Source organism: Orbicella faveolata, unplaced genomic scaffold (genome assembly GCF_042242905.1).
Source record: "Orbicella faveolata isolate gen_17 unplaced genomic scaffold, um_ofav_v1 contig_26, whole genome shotgun sequence".
NCBI lineage: Eukaryota > Metazoa > Cnidaria > Anthozoa > Scleractinia > Merulinidae > Orbicella > Orbicella faveolata.
The window spans coordinates 622,801-647,991 of NW_028301554.1; the positions used below are offsets into that span (position 1 = coordinate 622,801).

The 25,191-nt window shown below is 38.2% G+C and overlaps 2 protein-coding genes across 7 annotated transcripts in view; one reads left to right on the forward strand and one right to left on the reverse strand.

Moving 5' to 3' along the window:
* Positions 1–25,191, reverse strand: part of LOC110068826 (uncharacterized) — an 85,972-nt gene that overhangs the window by 52,092 nt on the left and 8,689 nt on the right. The gene's annotated exons all lie outside the window — the stretch shown is intronic.
* Positions 1–25,191, forward strand: part of LOC110068825 (insulin gene enhancer protein ISL-1-like) — a 34,631-nt gene that overhangs the window by 7,903 nt on the left and 1,537 nt on the right. For 2 of the 5 annotated variants that reach the window (XM_089295750.1, XM_020776240.2), the window contains exons 2-6: positions 6,943–7,070; positions 21,288–21,477; positions 22,225–22,484; positions 23,311–23,609; positions 24,458–24,673. In XM_089295750.1, coding sequence (XP_089151876.1) covers positions 7,025–7,070; positions 21,288–21,477; positions 22,225–22,484; positions 23,311–23,609; positions 24,458–24,673 — 1,011 coding nt within the window. In that variant the 5' untranslated portion in view covers positions 6,943–7,024. Of the gene's footprint in view, positions 1–4,583; positions 5,036–6,072; positions 6,622–6,942; positions 7,071–19,976; positions 21,145–21,287; positions 21,478–22,224; positions 22,485–23,310; positions 23,610–24,457; positions 24,674–25,191 lie in introns of those variants that run through there. The other 3 variants (XM_089295752.1, XM_089295753.1, XM_020776242.2) reach the window with 3 other exon arrangements.

The window sequence follows — 25,191 nt, forward strand, 5'->3', positions numbered from 1 at the left end:
CTATAGGAAAAACTGATTTTGCTACGAAGTTCTATTTGCGATGCAATTATTCCTCGCGGTATGCATACTCCCGCTTCACACCGATCGCTGTTAACAACTGCTCTATTCAAATTCTGGGCAAGCACAGGGCGTCCTTTGACTTGGCTGACACTTAATTTCTCTTACATTCTAAAAGTACTGTAAACCAACACCAAACTTTTTCCATAAGGTTTTGCCATGGTTCTTGCCTAACCAGAAAGCTAAACAAGGAAAAAACACTTCTCGAACCTTTGACGACAGTGTCTTAGTCCTGAAGGTTTTCTGTTTATCTAGTGTCCTATAACAACTTTTCAAATCGACCAGAATGCACTTTTAAAAAAGAAATGAGTTTTAATTTTCGCCTGCAGGTCTTAATTTAGTTTAATTTATAGTTTACTTTAGCGCGCAGTTTTCGTATTTTCACTCATCTGTAAAGGTTGTGTTGATAAATGTAAAGGATATTTTCTGTGTCTCGATTTCTCCACCTAGATTTACCGTTCAGCTTCCTTCATTGTGAATTGACATTTGTCTTAATCCCTAAGCAACTATGTATATTTGAGTTTTTATTGGAAAACCTAACTTCTTTTCTTTTCCCCGTCTACACGGCAGCAGTTATTCTACAGCTCACCAACATATTTTCAGTTTGGAAAAGACATTGACCCTCTTAATGCCAGAGGAAAGTTCTATTTGATGTACTTTAATACTGTAAAATGCACTTTAACTTCGCTCTGGAACAATATATTATGAACGTTTGGGGGTTTGGCGGTAGGAATTCTGTAATGTGGTGTTTGTTTTAGCATGCTGAGTTATCATTACTTGAAAGGTTGCTCTTCGACTCTGTTGAGCTTTAGGATTTCCAGGGATAGAGGCTTTCATATAGCTTATAGCCTCGATTTGTCTCTGTTTGTTTGTTTGTTTGGCTGGTTATTTTTTGGTGACGCTATAGTAGAACTTTTAATTCAAACCATAGTTGAAGTGGTTGTATTTCATGTCGTAAATTTTCAGCTTGCAATTCGTATACTTTCAGTCTGGTGTTATGTACATGCTTTGGTGCTCACACATAACACTGTGGTAAGTGACTATTGTATTGCTGTCCCAAATAAATTCTTAACTCATCTTGTAAACAAAGGAAATTTTTACTCGTTTGGTCGCTACCTAAAATCATCAGCACTTTGTCAGTTCAGATTAGTTGTGTATAAAGACAGAACAGCGAGTGCATGATGTCAAGAGAGAGTGGTCTAGATCATCCGCTTTAGATGATATGCAAATATAGGGCGCAAACAAAATCGCGTTTACATCTTGCTTATAACCGCTGATAAATTTCATATCTTCGGTTGAACTTTTCCTTGAATTATTGTCCTTCGTAGACTAAATTTGCCGACTGTGCATCATTTTGAAGCATAGTAGCTACACAAACTTCACTGAAGCCGGGTATGCATTTCAGCTCTGTATTGTTCATGAGAGTATTTTATTCCATCCACGAGGACAGATTGACATTTACAATCGCGTTGAGTTTAATTGCTAAAGCAATGATCCCTGCAAAATATTTGCCCGAGTTTCAATAGATCAGGGTGCCCACAAACAGAGCTGGACTGACCGTGAAAAAAATAGATTAGTTTGACTACAAGCGAGGTGTTTGTAAAATCCCTTGTATCCCGTATGCAGTCTGATATTCGAAAACATACTTGTTACCGACTTCAGGTTTGTCGGAATTTTGAGTTAAATCCCGCTGTTAATTTTTTCTTACGCCGTTCTGATCTAGCTGAATATTTCGTATGAAAGTAGCTGTGCAAGACAGCAAAGTAAATGTTGTTTATAACTAAAAGCCATGATAAGTCTTGTTCGGGTAAATATATCTTCAATATGCTTAACGCTTTTAACGTTTACATGATTCTCAGTTATGTTTCTGAACTGACATAAAAAGCACTGTCAAAAAGGTTTAGGATGTTTTCAAACTTGACCTTGGTATATGTCTTCATTAGAACTCTGGATGTTTCATCGTCCGACAATTTAACAATCAAATGGGACATGTTTTTATATTTCATATTCATACGTGCAGTGGAAAAACTGAACTAACTTAGCCATAATTCTCTGTGTTTGGTTCTCAACTCTAAACTGGATAACTCTTAAAATCATACTTTTTTACTTCATTTTGAAGATTCAGCCCCGACATTTCAGGTGGCTATGATCATCTAAAATAGATTTTTCGGGTGGCCACCTTGTTTTCCCAATGTTTGTGTCGACTAACTGACTGACTGATTGCCGATTCCATTGACTCAGCTGCTAAGATAAAATTCAGTTAATGAATTCATTATATTCTCTTTGCTTTGATGCAAATAGAAGTAAAAAAGAGTTCGAAATTATCAGGAAATTCCTCAATTGTCTCACGTGTGAAACTGATTTACCAATAATAAACGCTTTGTCCCTACATATATCGAGTTCGTATCTCATTATGTCTTAACACATACATGTATAAAAAATTCAGTTACGGTAGATTGTGCGTGCATGTTAACAGGCGCTCTGGGATCAGTTTGTCGCAGAATTGAACTTTATTTTCAATATGTCGTTACTACGTTTTAAATTGGAACAGCTTTTCAATTAAAAATTCAGACATATTCAGCGCTTCCATTATAGGAGGCGGAATTTGTTTGCTTGTGTCGTTTACTTGTATAAATAGATTTTGGTGAGTGAAGCAAACTTAGGAATTGAAAAGCATAGAAATTGCTCTTTATTCTTCATGACAGCCGTATATTTAACAATGTCTTCATAATTGCAAGAGGTATTTCAAATTCGTCGTGTTGTTTGGTTTGCGTTTACAATATACCTTTCACCCTTATTCAAATCAAGTTGAAGCAATGAAATAGAATATTTCTCTATTATAAAACAATCCAAAATTGAAAAAAAAAAGTTGTTAAAATCTCGCTGTATGTGAACATTTAGCAGCGTCACAAATTACTCAATGTGAACGATAGGGGTTATTTGTGAATTCACGAGTTACAATCCTGTCACTCCCTCCCCTGCTCGCCTGTTTTTACTTGGTGCTACACCGGTTGCTATGTTAGAGTGGAAAATTCAACTCTGTGATATAAAACTAGATAGCTTTTATCGTCAATTATCTGACAGGATGACAAATTTGAACACGAATCGCCTTCAAGAAAGCTACGAATCGATTCCGTCGCCAAGTTTTCTTTGACGTGCTTCAAACTTTTAGCCGCGGCAAGCTCAAGCGGTTCAATCCAGCCATCTCTTTTTACCACTGAACACATTGATCTTTACCCCTCTTTTCAATTTTGCTTATACATCACAAACACGTACCTTTAGCTTACTGTTCAGTTGTCTCGCTGAGTAGTGAGGTCTTGTTTCTCCTGAAGGGTCCTATAGCACTACAAACGAGGGAACTACATTTGTAAAGATACCCGGCCAGAAATACAAGGAGACCAGCCTCGAATTACACTTTAATGCGTGGTTGCTTTTAGCACTTGAAGCAACACTGTCTCTCCTAGACAGATGTTCTCTATAATCTCGAAATATTTTAAACAAGTGAAGACCGAGGAATTGCGGGTTTTGGTAGCAAACTTTTTCTCCGTTTACTACCATCAAGCAGTAATACCATTTCATATCTACCCAAGATATACACCAGCTTTCGTGTAGAACAAAGCAACCTTTCCGTCATGTAAAAGATAAAGGGAAAGCGTTTTTCCCGTTTGCTTTCAGACGACATGAATAATTCATCCAATTTAGGTCGGCCAGTCCTTTAAGGTGAAAAATTACATTTCAAGGTTATTGAGCCACTAAGTGCGCCGCAAATATTAAAATATTTGTCAAGTTCACGACATGGATGCATTTAAACGAGTCACATTTTCGTTTAAGGGAACTTACTCTTTTTGTTGATACAAGACGACTTTTATTCCTAATTTTTATTAATTCTATTGAAGAACAGAGCTTCTTTTGAATGCTACCTGTTCCTTGAAGCGAAATTTTCCTTTCAATCTTCGGGCATAAATTTTTTCCGTGGAATTCAATTTCGCTTTTGCCACGATATAGTAAAAGCGTTTTCAACCCATAGGTTCCCTTTTGGTTAAACATTCCATCTAATCCCTTGCATAGTTAAAGCCTTGTACCACATGCGGTGTTTATTTATTAAATTCTGAGCTAAACATCAGTCTTTAACCATCGCCAGTGTCTGGAGCTCTATTCACAACATATTTTCGCGTCAAAAACAGTGTGAACTTGTGGCAAGATTGGCGTTTTTCCAAGCGAAGCGCCATTGAACAACGTGTAAAACTTATTGTGCCCGTAACACAATATTTTCATCACATGCAAAACCCGTTGCTTGTCAGTTCTACGTTGTACAATAGCAGTCCCAAAAGATTTAAGGTTGCCCTCAGGGGCTGGTCACGATTTTGATGTTCTTTAACACAATCGGATTTCACAGGATTTCTCACATGAACACCCCTAGCTGACAGAATATCAAACAGTTTACTAAGCGATTTGGTTTGTTTGGTGTATTCACGCGCATTAAGTTTCATAGTTGAAATTTGGCCTCTCTTTTCCTTTCCAATTAACAGGTGGTTTTTAAGCGACGTAGCCTGACCGTTTCACTCGTTTTCCTCTTACATATATTTAAACGGAGAATCACACCTTGTAGGCGGAGCGAAAAACTGGTGGCGAAATGAACCCGATCTCAAACGAGAATATAATTTTATTCTTTTCAAGAAACTTCTAAAGACAAAACCACTTATCTCTAACTCACAGCGATATTCAAATGAATATCTCTGAGATGACGCTTTGATCACCTTACACTCCAGGCGTGAAGATTTTTCAACGAACAGTATTCTCTCGGACTTTCACAAAATTATACAGGTTCGCAAAGTTAATTTCTGATTTTCGCGCAAGGCAGTTGACAGCTGAGCGAACACGACTTCGTTTCGTCGCTTCTTACCCGTAACTGACAGTGTTCTCGGAAAGAATTCTACTGGAAATATCTTCAGCGGGCCATCGAAAATGTAACCAAACAGTAAGTATACTCGAGCTTTGAAGCCGTAAAGGGACCTTCTCTTGTATGTGTTTACCTTCACGGGTAAACTGCGAATTGCGTTTATCAGCTGTAGCGGTGTGACATCTTTCTTTTGTGTCAAAACACCTTCCGCTAATTTGCATGTGTTTGGTGAAAGGCTGTCGTGTTTATAAATTGAATATGACACAAACAAAATAATATTGAGTGTAGAGCGTGTAAGTAGGCTTGGACTTGTAGGAAAAGATGTCTTCTAAAAGAATTTTTGGCTTGTTTCCCAGGTTTACCATTCGTACGTATTCAGTTGTATTGTGTGTCACTCGGCTGAAAGCATAAGTTCTGTCTGTTTCGTCTTGGTTTAACGAAAGTTAGAGAACTTTAGAAATCAGATGTACATCTTTCTATTCGTTTTTTCTGATAATTAATCCCTTTAATAATCAAAGCGAGTTTGTCGTTTTGTGTTTGTCTTATATTAGAGCGATGTCTAACCAAGTCAGTTCTCTCAGTTAGTCTACCACTTTTGAAAAGTGAATACAATCTTGCAAGGGGAGCGATATTGATCCCAGAGCAACATCGACAAAGAAACAAGAAACCCTTCAATGCTGAAATTGGAAATTAATTTGCACTTTTGTGAGTCTCAAGCCATTTTGACCTTTGAATAGATCATAGCATTAAGACTTGTCTTTGCCTTTCAAGTCCTCCAATCGCACGTTGCGAAGCAAGTGAATATATCGACCAGAAAAAGCGACTTCGTCAAATGCAAATAGATTAAAGGATAAAAGCTATTATTAAGCAAATGCGAGAGAAGATTATCCAAAAATATATAGGTGCCCATTATCAACTTAGTATAATGAAATTGCATCTTTCTTTACCCAACTTGAGATTCGTGCAAACCAATGATGGTGTCCCTCATAAATAAAATTTTCCTTGCAGGGATTTAGCAAATCTCGTTCCCACCATTAATTTCGCTACCATTTGTCGCCCTTGTGTTAATTTGTAATTTAGTTCATTTTGTTCGCTGTATTTGTTATTTTGTAGTGTTTCTAGAGTCAAACAACAAAGCGATATTTAATTTTCTCTGTCAGTCAATTGCATTTTGTTTAACGTTCTTTTTCAAGTGAAAGCTCGTTTTTAAAACACCGCTAAAAATACTCAACTTTTCATCAAGATAGTTGTATATCTGCAGATTCTTGGGTGGGTCTTGTCCTGAGAAAACGACCCTCTTTCCCGGTCTGGCAATAACTCACTTATTTACTGTTTATATTACATTTTACCAACTGATATATTTGAGGAGAGTCGTTTCTGTTTTAAAGCCATAGTTATCTTTAGCCGTCTTACCGAGTGAGCGAAACAAATCCTTTCTGTTTGACAGATGTTTTTGTCTTCTATACTGACATCTGCGTGCCTAAAGGCAGATATTGATAAAATAAGAAAAAAAACTCAAATCACATTTATGACGTCCACATTAAATTGTTTCATGACAATAACTTGCTAATGTATAACAGGGAAATGAGACTCACTGGCCTTAATTTTCTACGCCTTTCCAACAACAAACTAATACAGCCGTTTCACTTAAGTCGCTTTGGCAGGTTGGTGAGATCTTTAGTACAGTGGCAATTTTTCCATATTGTGTTTCCAGTTATTTATGCACTGTGCGAAAAAAAAAAAAACCGCTCCATACTACACTGAAAGGAAACTACTTTAAAAATAGTCAAGTTTAAAGTAATCTTTTATGTTTGCTCGGCACACAATTCAGTTTCTGTCGTTTTTCGATTAAGATAGTAAAATAGGAAAGCAGTGTGTTCGATATTTTCAAGCCGGCCCAGGTCAGGGCTGTTCGCTCGACTGGACCTTTTACTTTATTTGGTTTCTTGAAATTAATTGATATCTATTCCTTCGTTCTTCCTCAGTTAGTGAACACAGCAGGACGTCCTTGGTAGAAGCTCCAGAGCGCTGTTTACGCGTCGCTAAATTGGAATTCTAACGTGTTACATGAAGGGCCAGTTTATATCAAGCATGGACACGATCGCATCTAAAGGTGAGAGTGCACTTTTGCTTGATTTCAAAATGGACTATTGTAAGTTTGTTTGCTTGATGTTCAGTTCTGTTTGGCTGAAGTATCGAAATAACAGGGCCTCCTACTTTGTAGAATAACCCCTGTTGTCGGTATTTCGACGGTCAGTGATAGCCTAAAGTCTGGCTTTAGAAACTGCTTTAACTCCACGGTTTCCAGCATTGTTTGACCGGATAACCTAGACTAAACTCCGAAACAATTAATACTGTTCCACAGTTCGTAAAAGAGAAATTCTCTCGTTTGTAGTTTTAAAAGCGAAGAGAAGAACTGAAATCGGGACTTTTACTTCTTCTGCATGGAGTTCCGTTCTGTTGGTACTCAGCTTGTAAATCATAACAACTGGTGGCAAAAGATAAGGCGTCTCAAACCTCCTTGCCATTTGTCCAATCCTCAAAGACAGCGACATTATTAATTTTGGAAAGTTCACCTGCAAGAGGGTTTTCGCGTTTTTAAAAGAAAACTTAGAAAATTGCAAGTAGACTTCAGCATTCATTAATCAAAATGTTCATCTTCGTGCTAGCAAAGTTAAGAAAATCATCACTCATACAAATTGAAGAGTAAGTTCATGAATTTCTGTCTAAACGTGTATGGACTGGTGTTCAAAACGAATTGAACATTTAACAGAACACTTATTTTACGACCTTTACAACATTTTTTTTTTATCTTCATTGAACATTCAGCAAGATAGTTGTTAAGAGTTTGATTAATCCACTTCATGCAAATGAGAACTGCCCTTCCTTTTTCCGCCTTTACTTTAAGCTTCGCTCTCCGGTTGTAATTTGAAAACGATGAAGATAGATGTACAATTATAACCTCGCCATTTATCTCGGCCCTGTTGTTTACAAATCCTGTGTAATCTGCATCTTTATAAGATCTTCTTTACGTCCTCTAGGCTTTTATAATCCACAATGCAGATGAATAATGTTTTCTGAAAGGAGAGGGTTGTTTTATCTTTTGCTGTCTCTTCTAAGTTGACATCTTTAAAAGGATGTCAAATGGTACACGCCCAATTGCACGTTGTAAGAGTTGGTATACATGATTTCTGAATTATCTTATGAACGTTCTCGCAGTTTTCTGACAACGATGCTCGGGAAATTTGAGAAAGTAAGATTTATTACGTTTTCCATTTTTCGGATGTAATGTCATTACACTATTTCGCGTCAATTTTTTCGTTGAATATTAGGCAAGACCAAGAATTCTTTATCAAGCATTTGGGATTGGAAGGATTCATGTTATATCAACTGAATTCTACCTATAAAAACTCCACACATCCTTAAAAAGAAACTACTCTGGCTCTGCTTTCGAATATCTCATTACCTAGCTCGAGCAATTTGTGGTTTGTAACAAGAAAGTATAGTTAATGTACTGTACAACTTACGTTTAATGAATATTTAATGCCATCTGTTTTTAACATCAGTTACTCCATGCTCGTTTGATCTGGCTACTGCGAAAGAAAAACATTTTCGACGATCGAGAATACAACTCGGTGATTTTTTGTAATTTTAGTTTCACTTTTATTTAGAAAAGCAATTTTTTCGTATATTGTTACCAGTGTTACGTGCTGCACTTCGTGCGTGGCAAACAGGTTCGGGCACCGATTATCGCTCCAGGCATACTATTTAGCTTCTTTCATTCGATAACAATAACTTCAGTCGCAGGTTTTGTAAGACTGATAATGGCTGCTTTTAATAATCCCAGCCCTTTGCATCCTGCCGTTATTTGAAACGATATTTGTTATGAGGAATTCAGGAAATTATATTAATTGAAAACTACGAAAAAGGGTAGTGACTTCTCTCTCGCCGGTTTCCGCGTAGAAGCGTACCTGATTTACAGTTAAACCTTCAGTATCTAGTTAAGAAGTATGACCGGCATGTCACTTTTAATCTTAAAATTTCCTTGAATGTTTTAACGTTGTGTTTCTTTTCATTTCTTTTTTTCTGCGCGCAGTTTTCTCCAGATTTCCCCGCTTTAATTCAAGTGTTTCCCTTCAGACTTTCTAATCATCGTGTTTGAATTTATCGTTATCCTGTCGTTGGTACTTACTTTACACCGGTGTGTATCTCCTTTAGTAAATCAACGAGAATATTTCAAACCTGCTCTCGGATTACTCGCACACTTTTTAACGACCTCCTAATGGACTACGTGATACGTGGGTGAAAATGCCATTTTTGTCACAATCGGCGTTACGTCTTTTGAAAAAAAAAAACATAACATTCTCATCGAGAGCACGCAAAGTTTTCGTACCAAAGCATAAAACATACAATGTTATTCCTGCGCGAAACGTGTCTCTAACAAAAGCAAGAGTTAAAGAAAAAACTCCATGAAGTCCTATTCTATACAGACCCATTCCCGATGGGGAAATAGTTGGCTTTGCAATTGCTTGAAAGTTGTTTGTCCTTGTGGTATTTACGTCTTGATCACACTACCCTTTCAGTTCCACGATGGAAATGTTAACTCTGGCTATCAGTTGCACATGGAAACAATTTTTTGTAGTTTATCATTTTCCCTATTTTTGCCACTCGTCTTCTTTATAATTTATTCATATTGTAAGGAGAAATGAGGTATTGGTCATTCTTGGAAATAAAATGGTAAACATGCAGTTCCCCTACAACAACAATAAAATATAAAAGTTGCGAACTTCAAAAATGGTGTAGCTACAGAATTAGCAGAGTGAAAGTTTCCTGAAAGACAAAGATACACAACTATTGTCGTCCAAATTAACAAGGAAAGAAAGGAAACACTATGCTATTTCGATTTTCATTTTCCAGTCCTGGTGATTGAGGTTTTTAATTTGTCTCCTGAATCTTTTATGAATCAATTAACTACTGCTGGCTCTGGGTGATATCATCCGTTTTAGAAGCCGCCCTCCTGTCGCTGATCTAAGTAATCCGATTGTTTTGTCTTCGATACTTCAAATTTGGTGACAAAGGCTTTGTGCTAATTTTTGTTCAGGCTCTATGGTGTTTCGAACAGTTAGAGAATCGCCTAACCTGGAGGCATTCTCTCAGTCAAAGAGTATTAAACTTCATTAATCTTATCATTGTTTTCACAGGTACACAACCCTAAACCTTTGTTGTTTTAACGCTTCTGGAAAAATTGTCATGAAACATTAAAACATGGGTATCGTGTTTTTTCGCTTCAATAAAACCGTTTAAATGATTTCTTTTATTTCCCTGTTACTTCAAAAGTGCCGAATGTCATACAAATACTTAATTGGATAAATTGTGATTTTGGTGGCACGATGCTAGCTGCGTCAGTAAGCGTATGAGATATCATAACATCAGACAAAGACAGCAACAGTACATCAGCGAAAGTTGCCTTGCAAACGATATCTAAACGTTATTTCAGTAATAAACCAGGCCTGCTTCGTCCACTTGCGACATCACCATTACTTAGAATTCTTTGTATTCTATATGTGACAGTTTCTCTGGAGTTTAAAAATGTCAAATTTGTATCATGTTGTACCAAATCACTGACGGGAAGCTTAATAATCACGGCGAGCAATGTACATATAACTATAAATGTACTTCAAAGAAATAATACTAAAACAGTGACAAAAAACAACAAAGTTCAGTGTCATTGCATCAATGTAGAAAATGTATCTCGCTCTCAAATTAACTTAACGGAACATTTTGTAACAACATGAGCTGCAGTTTTATTCTACAAACGAATGCGTCTCTTCAGTAAAGAGGACAATGGTGAGATTTTGGTCGGCTGTTTTCGACTTGGCGTCGCGTAGTCGCGGATTTCCTCTTTTTACATTTCCGCCTATTCTTTGTGTTATCGCGAAGAAAAAACTAATAAAGTGTTTGGGTTATGTGTTTGGCTTAGATAACAGTCAACGATCCCCCTTAAACTCGCACATTAAGACAACAGCGGCAACAAATTTTATTAAATCTTTATCATGAACGTTTGTTGTTATGAAGAGAATGATACAAATAAAATTAATTAGACTTGCCTCGAATTTTTTCTAATAAAAAAGTGGAAAACAAATGAAATAGGTTTTTAATGCCATTTTCATCGAAATGAAACGACATTGAATTTGAAAAACAAAGCCCTTATTCTTACTAAAGGCCTGGCTGACTTCATTAAATGTTACGAAACGCCACAGGAAAACATCACAACCCATTTTATCATTTATCATGTCCTTTATTTTTCAATTTCTGGTCAACAGCTTCAATATTTGTCACACTTAAGCCGCATTTTGGAAGTTGTGAAACTACATTTGAAGCACTAAGGCGATTAATTGAGGCGTTTTTCGTCTTTTGGGACCAGCCTTTTTTGAAGTCTCTCTAAACTGCATCTAAATTTTGGAAATAAGACACGGGATGCTTTTGGCCAGTGTCGCCCAAAACTAAAACAGATATGAATTTTATATGTATCTCGATAAAATCTTCTCTGCCGAAAACCGTTGTCAAATGTAACCTCAAGCAAAGAATTGATTAGAACGGAACTGTATGCTTCCCAGCGCCTGTAGCTGTTACTCACTTGTCCGTCTCACATGTAAACCACGCGGAGTGAACCTTTAACTGCTGGAAGCACAGATTGGACCCGTGAAGGTAGAGCGCCATAATTTGGGAACAAAACGCTGACAATGGCTTTATCATTATCTACCGCAATAATACTTGAAAAAAATACTGCTAAAAAGACTTCATAAACAGATTCTAAAAATACCTCGTACTACAAAATAAACAGTGCTACATGAAAGTTCTACTCCAGTAGCTTTCGCTTGATTGGTCAGAAACTTGGTCTCATCAACCTTGTAGAACATAAAGAATCCAGGGCTTTTGATAAGAGAGGCTCGCTCAGCAACGTTCATTTGCATGGCTATTAAAGACTGGTCATCTTCGGACTTGAAAGAAGTTACGATCACAGTATAAGAAACAATACCACGGGTAAGGAATTTACATGGTCACACATTATGTTTCATGCACAGTTTCCTTCACATTGTACAACCTAATGAACACGAAATTACATGCACCATGTATTCAGTCTTGACGAAATGGATCGCTAAAACATGTGCGAAAGTGGTGTTTATAGCGTGTATATGACACGTTACCTTTTTAAAATCCCATGATAAGCAACGGAATTCTCTTTACTTGCCACTTGTTTTCAGTCAGACATTTCTTAGATGCCGGTAGTGAGATCTTTTGTTCTATTGAATTTGAGTTCAGAGAATTTAGAAGTTAATCAGTCACGTGGCTTTAAGTGAAAACGTAAACATAAACTTTGACTTCTTTTTGGCTTAAAATCCAGAAACTTTGACCTTGTAAGATATCAAATTGTAAATGTTCTTTATTCATTAAAGTTATATTCTTAACGAATTGGCGTGACGGTGTTTGTAGATGCAATATTTTAAGAGGGAAAAAAAAAGCAAAAAATGACAAAAATGCTAACGATTTGGTAACAGCACGACGTTCCAACACGCTGCTTAACTCGGATAAGGGCATAAACATGGTACGGGACAAATTTGTGTTATTTTTTTCTTCACCTTAAGCATTTTATTGACTAATATATGTTAGGCGTATTTCCATTGTTGTATACGCAACTGAATTTTGAATATAGTGCATGCGTTGCATATTGGTAGCACTGGTTCAGAAGTAACCAATTTGACACGGCTAAATCTACTCTGGGCATCAGAGCGAATCTCTTTAATATTAGACTTTGACATGGAGAAAACGATTAAGCACATACTGCTGCTCTTTTGGTCACATCACTGAGAAGAGATAAAATCGAGATATTAAATATCACAGAGTTTTGCGTAAAAGCCAAAACCAAGAAGAGAAAACAGTCTCTCCTCGATCCCTCGATCAGTTCTAGCTTACTCTGACAGTACGTGACACGACTGTTATACTCTTGAACCAACATTCCAGCGCAGTCTGAGAAAGTTTACAGAATTAACCACAGTGTTCTCTAGGTCTAATATAGGACAACTTGTGGTTCCAAATAAAACTCCTAATATTGCTCTTATGATGATATCGATTCTGCTCAGTTGTGGTTCTTTTTTCAACTCAGTATATGAGCTTCCCAGTATCATAGATGAGCGATCTTTTTTGGACAATTGTAATCATACGAAATGGGGGTAATGTATAATTTAGCATACCACGGCTTTACTTGTTGACGTCCAGATTCTGCGAGACAGTTCTTTGATTGCAACAGTGTAGTTTTACGCCATTATCTTATATTGATACCTCTATACATGTATAACAATGTCAAAGTTAAACGCTCAAGGTGGTCGCAATGTCTATTCTGTGATGTCGATTCCTTGGATTCAAAAAGTTTCTGTTTCTCAGCCACTGTTCTAAATTAGTTCTAAGAGCTATCGTCATGTTTAATGCTGACGTCAAAGAGTTTACCTCTTTTAAAGGCAAGTAATTCTCTTTTTTTCTTCAGTTAAATTCTTCAGTTTCATCTTCCCAGAGACTTTTTCAAAGAATAGTAACCGGTATATTGCAATTTTACTGAAGCGTTATTTCATTTTTCGCAACAATTCACGTCAAGTTTTAGTGAACACAGCTCCTAAAATTGTACCTCGGAATAGGACTTTCCACAAAAGCTTAACACAAGAGTTTCATAAAAAAATTACTCAAGCTGTTTATAAACTTGTACGATTTTTACTCTTAAGCTAACTCAACAGCAAGATTTAAGAACTACCAAAGAAGTGCGGGTTGGATATGCTCTGAGATCACAGATAATTAATGAGGAAGGTACCCCAAGTTAACTGTGTTATAGGTTCCACAGGCGCGAGTGAATAAAATGCATCTTCCAGCCTTGTTCGGAAAGGACATCCACCGCTTAAATTTTGCATGTTATTGTATACTATGTTACACCAGCAAGATGTTAGCCAGAAATAGTTATGGCAAATCAAAGTGAAAACGAAGAGCTCGAAAATGATTCCTGGGGTAAACTATCTCACTCTTGTTCTGAATTCAGTTACAAATCAACTTTGCCTCAGGAAATGCAGGAAAAGAAAATGTAAATCCTACCGAAAGATTGAAGCTTGTCTGTTTGAATCCTTCGTTCACGTGCAGTGCCTCAATGAAAAGTTTCATTTGTCTGTTCCTTGACTTATTGTTTTGTCTACTAGAAAACATGATGGAAGTCTATTTGCCACAAATTTTGCAACAAAAATCACAAATTATTTCTAGTAGAATACTTCTTTCAGCTCCAAGTTCATGCTATCAACGCTTAGTTACAAAATTCGGACGATAATTCCAAATACATGTAGGGTAATGATGGAGTATCGTGTCGTAACATGCCGATATGAAAACGTTCCATAAGTTATGACATTCTGTAAAGGGAAAAATCTACATTTTATACCATAGCGTAATGCAAAGGTTTAAATTCATTTGTTTCCAGAAGCATTATACACTGTGCAATACTATTCAGTGTGTAAGATTCCTGGTGCCACTTTATCTGTGATGGTCGACTTTTCTCTTTTTCTTGATACAAAGATAAGAATATTCCGTTATCAGTGCGTTCCATCCAAGCCATCAGTCTTTAAATTTAAAACAAAAATTGAAGATTTTTGAGTAAAGAATTTAGACACCGTGAAGCCCCTGAGGTCTCGTGATATGTTCAGTACAGGTGATTCAGTACATTTTCTCAGTTTCCTTTAGACAAATTTAAAACACCGTAAAATAGCATTACAAGGGTGACCTCTCTGATAATCAAATACAAGTTCAAATCAACGGGGTGCGAAGATTTTTCGCTTGAACTCTCAGTATCCCAATGGTCGAAAACATTTCAGGGAGTGACTTGATTTTGAGGAGAGTGAAAAGAAGATCACGCACTTAGCCTAAGACAGAAAGTGTGTATGTACATACTTAAAGCAACTGATTTGCGCCCAACACAAAACTAGAAAAAAAACTAGAAATCTGGGTCATTTGTGATCAGTTATAAATTGATGTGCTAGACAAGAGGTAGACTTTTAGACGACTGATATTTGGGCACTTCTGGAGCCAGACTATATAACCACATCTTATCCCGGACCCTCTCGATGGCTTGCGATCTCATCGTAGCCTGTACAGAATCGCTCTCCTTTTCATTACATACAGTTGTGTACTTCAACAAATAAGAAATATTGACTGTAGGATGAAATGCTCATAGATGAGCAAGCACCTTAATTAATTTGAAATGCCTGTTTTGTTGTTGTTGACGATACTGTTGCCGTTTGCGCTTTTTTTGGTGCTGTTGACGAAACACATGAAAGTTTTTTTCTCTGTTCATTTCCAGTTGTCTCCCTCTATTTCATTGGCCAATATTTCATTGCTCGTGGCTGTTCGCTATTCTTCACAAACCGTAGCTTAATCAGCACTTTCTTTGTTTGTTTTTTTGTTACATAAGCAAACCGGTTGCTCAAGCTGTAAGATAAATGCCACATAACTCATAAATGAATTTTATAAATACTGAGGTTTGCCTCATCCATTTATCTGCTCAAGTTGTCAGAGTTGGATTGATGTGATTATGCAAACATGAAATTATTTTCGTTCCTTCCGTTTGACTTCCTTTTGCGTTATTAATACCAACCAGAAAGATAATTGGAACAGGCTTGTTCGATTCCAAGTACATCTTGCAGATACCACATTTATTTTACTCAAATGTGGTGTCTAGACCTGACCTTAATAATTATCTGTAGGTGGGATTTGCGGTCGATAGCTTGTCTTCGACACGTTGAATCAGTCGAAGGTACAATTTTTATTCGCTATCGCTGCCCTCCAAAATTGTACATAAGTTCGTATTGCACCAGGGCTATTTTTAAATTAAACATCGAGGTCGTTCTCAAATATCACCATAAATAAGCATTTGGCCCGTCGGAAGTAAGATAAAGTTGATGAAGTCGATTTTTAAGAAAATGCATGCTACTTTCAAATCTTTCAAGTTAGCATTTTATTTTGGTTTTTGGAAGCATCAGTTGAAAACGCGATTTTATTTGAATAGTTTCCGGAAAACCTAGAACCGATTGCGTGTCTTTCTCAAACGGGTGTTGTGCTTTATACAAATTCATAATAGAAATATTTTACATTTGCATTACAGTTTTCTTGCACGGTTGTAAGATATGAGGGTGCAAGATCTTGAAGATCATGGTTTCAAACCATTTTCACTTTTTATCTTAAGGGAAAAAATGTAAACATTGACAACTTATATATCTATTGCGTTGTTCTACTCGTGTGACAGATCAATAGATTTTGTAAAGTTAGGCGATGAAACATTCATAAGAATTAAAAATATGTAGATAGATTTGGGTCTCTGGCTATTTCTTATCGTTGGCTATCAGATTAACTTGTATCTTTTCCTTTCTAACTTTGTTTTGTTACTTAATCCCTCCTTTCTTGTAGTTTGCTAAAAGCCCAAAGCCTCGACATTCACACTGAATTCAAGGATTAAACTCGACACGCATAAAGAATACTGATCTCAGAAGGCTTTTTGGTCTTAATACTCATTTTTAAAGCAGCCACTGAATTAACTTGGTGCCTAGAACACACGCAGCTTATATTTTACTTCACGCCGTGCCAATTATTTCTCAATCTTCGATGATTTGTAAATGTTACTAGCTGGTAAATAATCGTACATTATCGCATCTTCTTACTTGTAAAATAAAACCTCGTGTCTTAGAAAATAAACAGTGGTATTTTAGAAAGAACAGAGAGTGCTTTTCTTGATATAAAATAACAAACTTCGTTGACTTGTTACTTGAAGGAAATAGAGTGCAGAACGAAATATTTCCGTTGAGATAACCAAAATTTTTGAAAGAGATAATTCAACTACTAAAATGCTTCACAAGGTCCCCTTGAAACGAATAATCGTTCTCTATTTGCTTAGATTTAAATATACCATTTAGTATTTTAGAGTAACAAAAATATGTATTTTGTCTTGTGACCATACTATTCTTCTGATAAACTACACTTAAGGCACATAAAGATTTTAAATTTGTACAATGAATTTTATATACTTTTTCAGATATGATCTTTTAGGAAAGGTGAAAACGTCATGCTGTCGCTGCAATACAAAGTAATGTTTTACAATCAAATGGAGTTTGTTTTCACTTTAAATGCACACTCTTTAAAAAAGAAGCTTGATGATTACTATTGAATACTAAGTGTATATATACTGAATGCAAATCTACTTTCGTTTGACTTCTTTTGTGCGAGAAAGACAAAAAGGACAGCGAAACGGAATAATTATAAAAACATGTCGTGGCCATAATGGAAGTTGTTTGTTTTTATCACTTCGAGGGCTGCCTAAAGCAAAAATTCCCACGGGGCATTTCATGTAAACATATTTTCTCAGTTCTTCGTTTTTTTTTTTTTGTTTTGTTTTTTTATTAATATTGTTATTTTTTTCCCAAAACCTCTCCAATTAATTTTATGAGATCGACTGACTTCACTAAAAATTGAACTGAATTGATTTTCTTGAATTTGCGTTTTTCTGGTCTCATTTTCACGAATTGTAAAATCTTCCCGACACTAATTGTATCCGTAAATGTTTTCTTCGTCCATTTGCTTTCTCCCAGCAGATGTTTCAGCCTTTGTGTTCCATTTCCTTCTTCAATATTAGGAATTAGGCACGGCAGAAAATAAAGCGAACGCGGAAATGATTTCCGGGACGATTTTTCCCGTATCAACCACGCGATGCCTTAATTTTCCACTTTGTAGAAATCCAGTATTGTCCACAAACGCCAGCAATCGCCTTTCGCCTTGATCACTTATTTTCCCGCCATTTTGACACGGTGATTGTTTTTCCTAATACCGCCAGCTGAGATACAACAAAGCCAAGGCAAATTAGCAAACATATCTGGAAGTCCTTTCGGAGGGAAACCTCGCTGAATGTCATTTTGCTGAAAATACATATGTTTTTCAGTTTCACTAAGGACGCCTTCTTAGTATGCTCGAAGATATCCGCATACATGAACGCTTTCTATCTGTTTCTTGAACAGACAGTAGACATGATTATATTTCACCGGCTAAAGAATCGAATCAAGGGTACATATTGGGATTTCAAGGACGCTTTCGACAGTACAATTCAATACTAACACGTCTTCTTGATCTATCAATATAATTGTTGAAGTTTACACAGGCCTGTGTACATTTATTCACGACATGAAGCGGCTAGCTCTTCAACCGTGGTGTATTGCTTCTAATTGTCTTGAATTCTTGTCCCTTTCTTTATTTTACATCGCACATATCATACAACTATGATACAATCCCCTGCCTTTGAGGCGACGACAAAACTTGTACGCTCTCGTAACCGACAGGAAAACAATTGTTTATTCTTAAGCTTGATACATGGAGCCAGCAGATTCCGAAGATTGGCGGAAAATGTGGAAAAGGGAAAACGCCAGAATTGTCAGTCTTTTTGTTGATGGTAATTCCAATGTTCAACAAATAGAGCCAAGTGATTATATAAGCCTCTTTTAAATCGTACTAACCTTTGCATTGGGTAATTTACATGAAACAAATTCGTATCTCAGTTGCCCATTCTGGAAAAATAAAAGGAAAAAAGAACACTGTCTGTGTGCTTGATAGATTTTAGGGTAGTTTTCGGATTGAAAATATTAAAAATTTCTTTTCATTTACCACTGTTTTTTTACGAATTAACATAACCAGTTAGTTACGTTAATCATTTGAGTTTATTTTAAAGTTTCCAAGATTATTCCAATTTCACAAGATTAGAAGCTATTGTTATTTAACTCCGCTAACAATCGACATTCTGAGTCCACTGATGGACCTGCAGCAACTCAACTTATCCGCCGCTACTAACAGAGCGTCGAAATTGTCCGTGTATTTTGCCTTACGTTGTTACGAAAAAGGATTTAATTTTAATTTTCGATTACGGCGTATTCTCTTCCGTCACGTTGGCAAGACATAATGGAGCCGTTGGCACCTGTTTTTATATTTTTTTGATTATATATATTTTTCGTATTGTAACAAAAAGGCACGTTTTCGGAACACTTAGCACCGAAGTCAATATTCATTGGAATAAATTTCTTTATCTTACATACTCGTTCTTAAAACCCTGATCAAATTTTAAAAGAAGTTCGAAACGGGACCATCGAATTTCAGATTTATTGGGTTGAGGCCATAAATTGAATTTCCCGGAAACTCAGCCGGAACAATACATGAGCAGAAATGTGACTCCCAGTAAAGAGATCATGTCCATCTTTGACCGCCACCACGGTGGCGCCTCTGCTAAACATCAACAGACCAATGCCGGGCTTATTAGTTTCCGTTTCTATGCAAATGATCTGGTGTTAGGAAATATTTCAGCCAAGGCAACGAAAGACGTGTTGCAAAGACGGTGCGAAAAACAGTCTTCGTAACGACCTTTTTTGTGAAGAGTTCACTCGTAATAAAAGCGCATCCGAGTTAAGCTCGAAATTATGTGTTACAGTTATTCGCTCGCAGACAGAATTCTACACTGAGTTTTAGAACTGATTTTGGTGAGGCGAGTTAAGATTTCAGCGAGTTCTTCAATTCTTCAATTCAGTTTTACCTCAGTTGGTTAACTGAAACCTTTCTTGTCGATAGTGTTAACCTTTTTTGTACGCTCTCCAAAAATGTTATCCTCAAGTAAGGCGAGTCGGAAATCCTATAAGCGCGACAGCTCGGCTTAGGGATGGTCAATCCAGCTTAGGATTAAACGCTCCATTAGACAAAGGAAATTACAGTCACTACCTCAAAGTAGGAGGTCTGGTGCCGAGGGGTCCGTAAATGAGGTGTTTGACAAGTGAATATGACAGATAATTAATATATGAATTAGTTGGGCTGGCTACAACAATGGCATGGAATCATGTGCAGACGATCAAGAGATATGTTTGACAACGGTGAATGGTTTTTTAAATCCCCGAGTTGAACTAAGAAAACAAAAGTTATTATTCCACGTTGTGTTGGGCACAAATGTTTTCAATGGGGACTTTGTTCTGCTATTCAAAGGGAAAATTTCTCGGGTAAATATTTTTCATTCCAATTTGTGTCAATATCATGACCTCTCTAGTTTTCAACATCGCGGCTTGTCTGGGTTTTTGTCGAGGTTGAGGGTTCCTTTCATCGAGCGATAGTGTGATACCGAGCCGGACACTATCTCACTATTTGGTGACCGCTGAGGCGGAGCTTCTAACTAGAACGTGCTAAATCTCGTTTGCTTCCTTTCACAAATTTCTGCTAATTATATCGAAGTGTTTGAGGTTCAATGAGAGCCAGCCCCAAATCCACCCTTTTGTTTTGATTCAAATTTGCTTGTTGTTGCGTCGCCATGCATAGAGAATTGAACAATGCTTTTCACATTGCCCTCTCTCGGCGGGCTCGGGTTTTGACGGCGCATAAACACTCTCTATATTTGAAAGGCGACTTCCATTCAGCAGCAACGCCAGCGAGCCTGATTCAATTCAGCTCATGAAATTATCGTGTAGATTTATTTCACACGTACCCAGACAGATATCCACGCTCCTCTCAAGGCGAACACTAGTAGATATTGCTTTAGTAACTTTCCACGTGTGTGAATCAACGTGAAATACAAAAGTCAGCTGTCACTTGAGTCAACAACAGCTCCAAGGTATTTGCTAGCGACGGGCCAGAAATCTTGATTTCTAATCTCTTGCCGAAATCATCACTCATGATCGGTAAGGCCAAGATCGCTACACCGTTCTGTGATTTCCAAGAGTACAAAAATTTCTCTGTGGTTAGTTTCTTAACGTACACCTGCGTTTATCGCTGTTTCAAATCTAAAAAAACGCGCAAAGTTTGACAAGTGATGAAAGGTGGGCGACCAATGACGAGTGTGGCATTCACAACTGGGTACCAATTTGTAAAATTGGTGGTTGAGCCTCCGGCCAATAAACTACCGGACGATGACAACGCGGATCACGTGGCATTGTACGAGCTGGATGCACCAATAGCGTAATCCCTCCAAAGAGATCGGAATTTTGAAGTATTCGGTTCGTCAGCTGGCAGTGTCGCTCAGTTAGTAATCCCATTTTGGTTGATATCACCGAGCGTGTCTTGTGTAGCTTCCTTGGGAATGAGCGAACAGGATCTTCAACGTATGTACTTAACTCGATGCGATTCCCCGCTCGTCAAAATAAACTTTGTCTCAGCGCGGTGGCTCTCTTGGACGCTCAGAAGTATTTCCTGTCACGCTTTAGACCAAGGAGCTCTTAAGTTTTGTTTTGTGTTTCTTTTGCAGAGAAGCGTCGAATATCCATGTGTGTCGGCTGCGGCTCTCAGATTCAAGACCAGTACATTCTCCGCGTAGCACCCGACCTGGAATGGCACGCCGGCTGCCTCAAATGCGCTGATTGCCACACGTATCTGGACGAAACTTGTACGTGTTTTGTGCGAGACGGAAAGACGTACTGCAAGCGTGATTATGTTAGGTAAGCCAGACCAATCTACTGCTGAGAAATCAGGATCGGAGAGCAGCCAGGTGCGATCAAATCGCCATCAACGCTCACTGTGCCAGATTTGACCGCCGGCGTTTTCACCAGACCATGTTCTCTGGGATTACGCAGCTTATTACAAACACTGACGGCATATTATTCCGGCGAAGGAATCAATGTTGTTAATTAGGAAGACAGAGTAGTTGTTTGATGCTTATGACCGTATTGTCTTCACAAAGCCGACTTATAAGCTACTCGCTAGTTAGTTGCCCTGATTTCTCCCGCTGTGTACTGTCGTGCATAGTTATTTTGGATAGCGCTGTATATTCTGGGGATATCAGGGAAGCTAATTGTCAAGAAATTCACACGGTTACCGGGCGGCTGGAGTTCAGGAAATTTAGTTCACACAAGTTATATTCTGACTCCGCCTCTTTCTTATTGTGGGCAAGCGAGGCGGGAAAGTTTGCCAACTCGACAAGCAGGAGGCTAAAAGTACAATTTAAACTTGTGGTTTTCTTAGATTTCGTTTTCGATCGCAAGTTTGCAATCCGTGCAGGTTTCTTCCGCTGGGATATCTTCAGGATTAGGCCTAATAACGAGTAGGAACATTTTAAAAACGCATACTGACGGGTCACTTCGGATACGAATGAAACCGAAACAGATATATTTGCGAAAGTCGTTCTTGCGAAGCGCATTATTTGCTTTCCTGCTATTGAACAATCTTTCTTCTTTCCTCCTCTTCAGGTTATTTGGCACAAAGTGCGCCAAGTGTTCTCGGTCGGTGACCAAAAACGATTTCGTGATGAGGGCGAAGAATCAAATCTATCATATAGACTGTTTTCGCTGCATCGCCTGCAGTAGGCAACTTGTCCCAGGCGACGAGTTTGCGCTGCGGGAGGACGGGTTATTTTGCAAGGAGGACAACGAAATTGTGGAGAAAGCGACTGCTACAGCTCAAGCGGCACATGCTCGAGGTGGACAAAGATCCTCGTCTCAATCATCAGGTACGTCGGTCTGTTTCTGCTCCCAGTTACTGCTTCGATGCGGTAGGTCTTGTCAGTGAATATATCAGAATCTAATCAAATTGGGGTTGATAACACTATTAGCGACTCGGATTGACTCTGCACGTATCCAGGGTAAATTTTCAACTGCTCGAATTCGGGTTGACTTAGGAGAGCTTAGCATTTCTTAGCGTACGTGTTTATTGGTGTTATGGCGCTTAATTTAAGCCTGGTTTGTAGTTGGGCAACTTAGCTCTCGGCGATCTTGCCGCGCGCTGTCACAGGTCAAACCCTGGATACACGGGAGAATATTATAACCTGCTCAGTCATCGCTAGTAGTTTAATTCAGAATTGAATGTTTGTTGGTAATATCTTCGCTTCCCAATTATAAGGTTCAACACGCACAAGTACTTCTGACATTTATTTCCGATCATAGAGTTTCCGTGATCGCAAATTGGATGACCCATACGCAGCTTTATACTGTTAAAATACTGCTTAGTCAACTCAGCGAGCCAAACGATTTCGTTGAAGCTGTAACAGTTGTATTGCAACTGCCGATACTTATCTTAATACTTTCCCTAAAGTACAAACATTTCCGCAGGAAAATACAAAATCTTAAGCTGAAGGATGTTTGTACGAGAAGTATAATTGCGAGAGTGCAGTATATAGTGTCTTCTGAATTTGAACACATACTCCATTTATAGACTTCACAGCTCCGTATTGTCACAGTGAAGTATTCTCCTCAAAATATTAGTTTCGACTCTCGAAATATTAGTTTCTATCGCGAGTGGAGCGTGAGACTAAGTTTACCATAATGATGCCTTTGCAGCGCACTCAAACGGTCAGCCCGATGGCTCTCCAACACGGCGCGGAAAATCCGAGAAAACGACCAGGGTACGGACCGTGTTGAACGAGAAGCAGTTACACACGCTAAGAACATGCTATGCGGCGAACCCACGGCCTGACGCAATGATGAAAGAACAGCTCGTCGAGATGACTGGCTTGAGCCCTCGAGTTATACGCGTCTGGTTTCAGAATAAACGCTGTAAAGACAAGAAAAAGTCCATGATGTTAAATAAAACGTCGTCCCACCACCAGCACCAAGGAGCGGGCTCGGATGACGGGCAGGTAAATGTTGAATTTCAAATTTTGATTCCCCGTTCGCGATGAGCGCGCGAGCGATTCTTGTCAGTATTTTCGTGTGCTAACACTTTGTTCTGTCACCACAAAGACGGAAACAAGAATACTATTTACGCACAGGTGGTTAATCGAGCTTGGCGAGCAAACGTAAGGCTTTCTCCCCTCTGTTTTGTTGTCTATAAAAAGCGCCTTTCGCCTTGGTTCGAATGTCTTTCATTGCCTTCACCTAGCGAGGATGTTTCTTGTTAACATAATTGGAAGAATTAGCCAGAAGGTGTTAATTTTAGATTGTTAGGCTTCACAGCTGGCTTGACGGGTCTCCGATATTTTTGAGCTTCAGTCAAAAACGAATGTCTCCCAACTTCCTCGTTAAACTATCGACCACCCATTGGAATTGTTTGTTTATTTCCGCACGATCTCGGCTCTGGAGAAAGCGAATTTTAAGCGTGCTTTGTAAATCATTCAACCTTTTTGAATATGAATGTACAACAAGTGTGGCCTATTATAAAATCATTCTTGCTCGCTGACGGACTCGGCGGCGCGTTCGCATCTGCTGTTTTATTATCATACGCACACACAGTTGTCTTATGTCAACTAAAGTTGTTGCTCCAAATTCTTTAACTCCGCGATTCGGTTCATGATGATCGCTCCCTGTTGTGCTTTACTAGTTAGGCGCAGCATCGAACCAAACTTGCAATTACCATTATTCTCAGTGGGGAAGCAAACTGTATACGTTTTATAAAGGCAAACATAGCTTGATCGAAGTCATAATAATTGACGCGATTTTTATACCCTTGTTTTTAATCAGAATGTATCTTTGTGCCGTTTGTATACAGAGTCCGACTGGTAGCTCTCCGAACGCACTCTCCAGCCGCTCGCTACCGCCATCAGCTATTTCGGGTGTTCAAACTTACTCTTCGAATATAACTCCACCTTCGCTAAGACCGCCAACTGACGTAGCAATGGGTGATATCCCTAGTTATCAACCATGGAAGGCTCTGAATGAGTTCGCCTTACACAACGACATGGATCAAGGTCCGTTTCAACAACTGGTAAGCTTCAAAATTACACATAAAAGAGTCAGCTAGCATGTTAGTTTATTTGCGACCTGGTTCCTTTGTCTTTTTACACTGTTGAAGTCTCCGTTCCACCGGCGTAATACTGAACATCTTGAGCGGTTTAAATGGCCCAATTATACGGCTGCAAAGCGCTCTCTAATAACGCAAGCAAGCGTTTAACCGAAAATGGCACGAACAAGCGGAAAACCCTTGTGTCAAAATAAATTTAGCTAGAGATTGTCTACCCTAAGGGGACCATTAATCCAACAAGCCAAGCGTGTATACATCGAGGCAGGCTTGTGTTTTTTGTATATATGACACCATAATTGCTCCTCTTCTGAATAGAAGGCTTGTCTATTTTGCATAACCATATTCAACGTATTCAACGAGACCGGAGTTACAAATTTCAATTGCTTTGATTCTCTGTCAACTCAATCGTACATCGCAATAAAGTGATTTTGAGCAAACTTTTTTCCTGATCTTTGACGAGGAGTATATTCAGAAAGATTTTA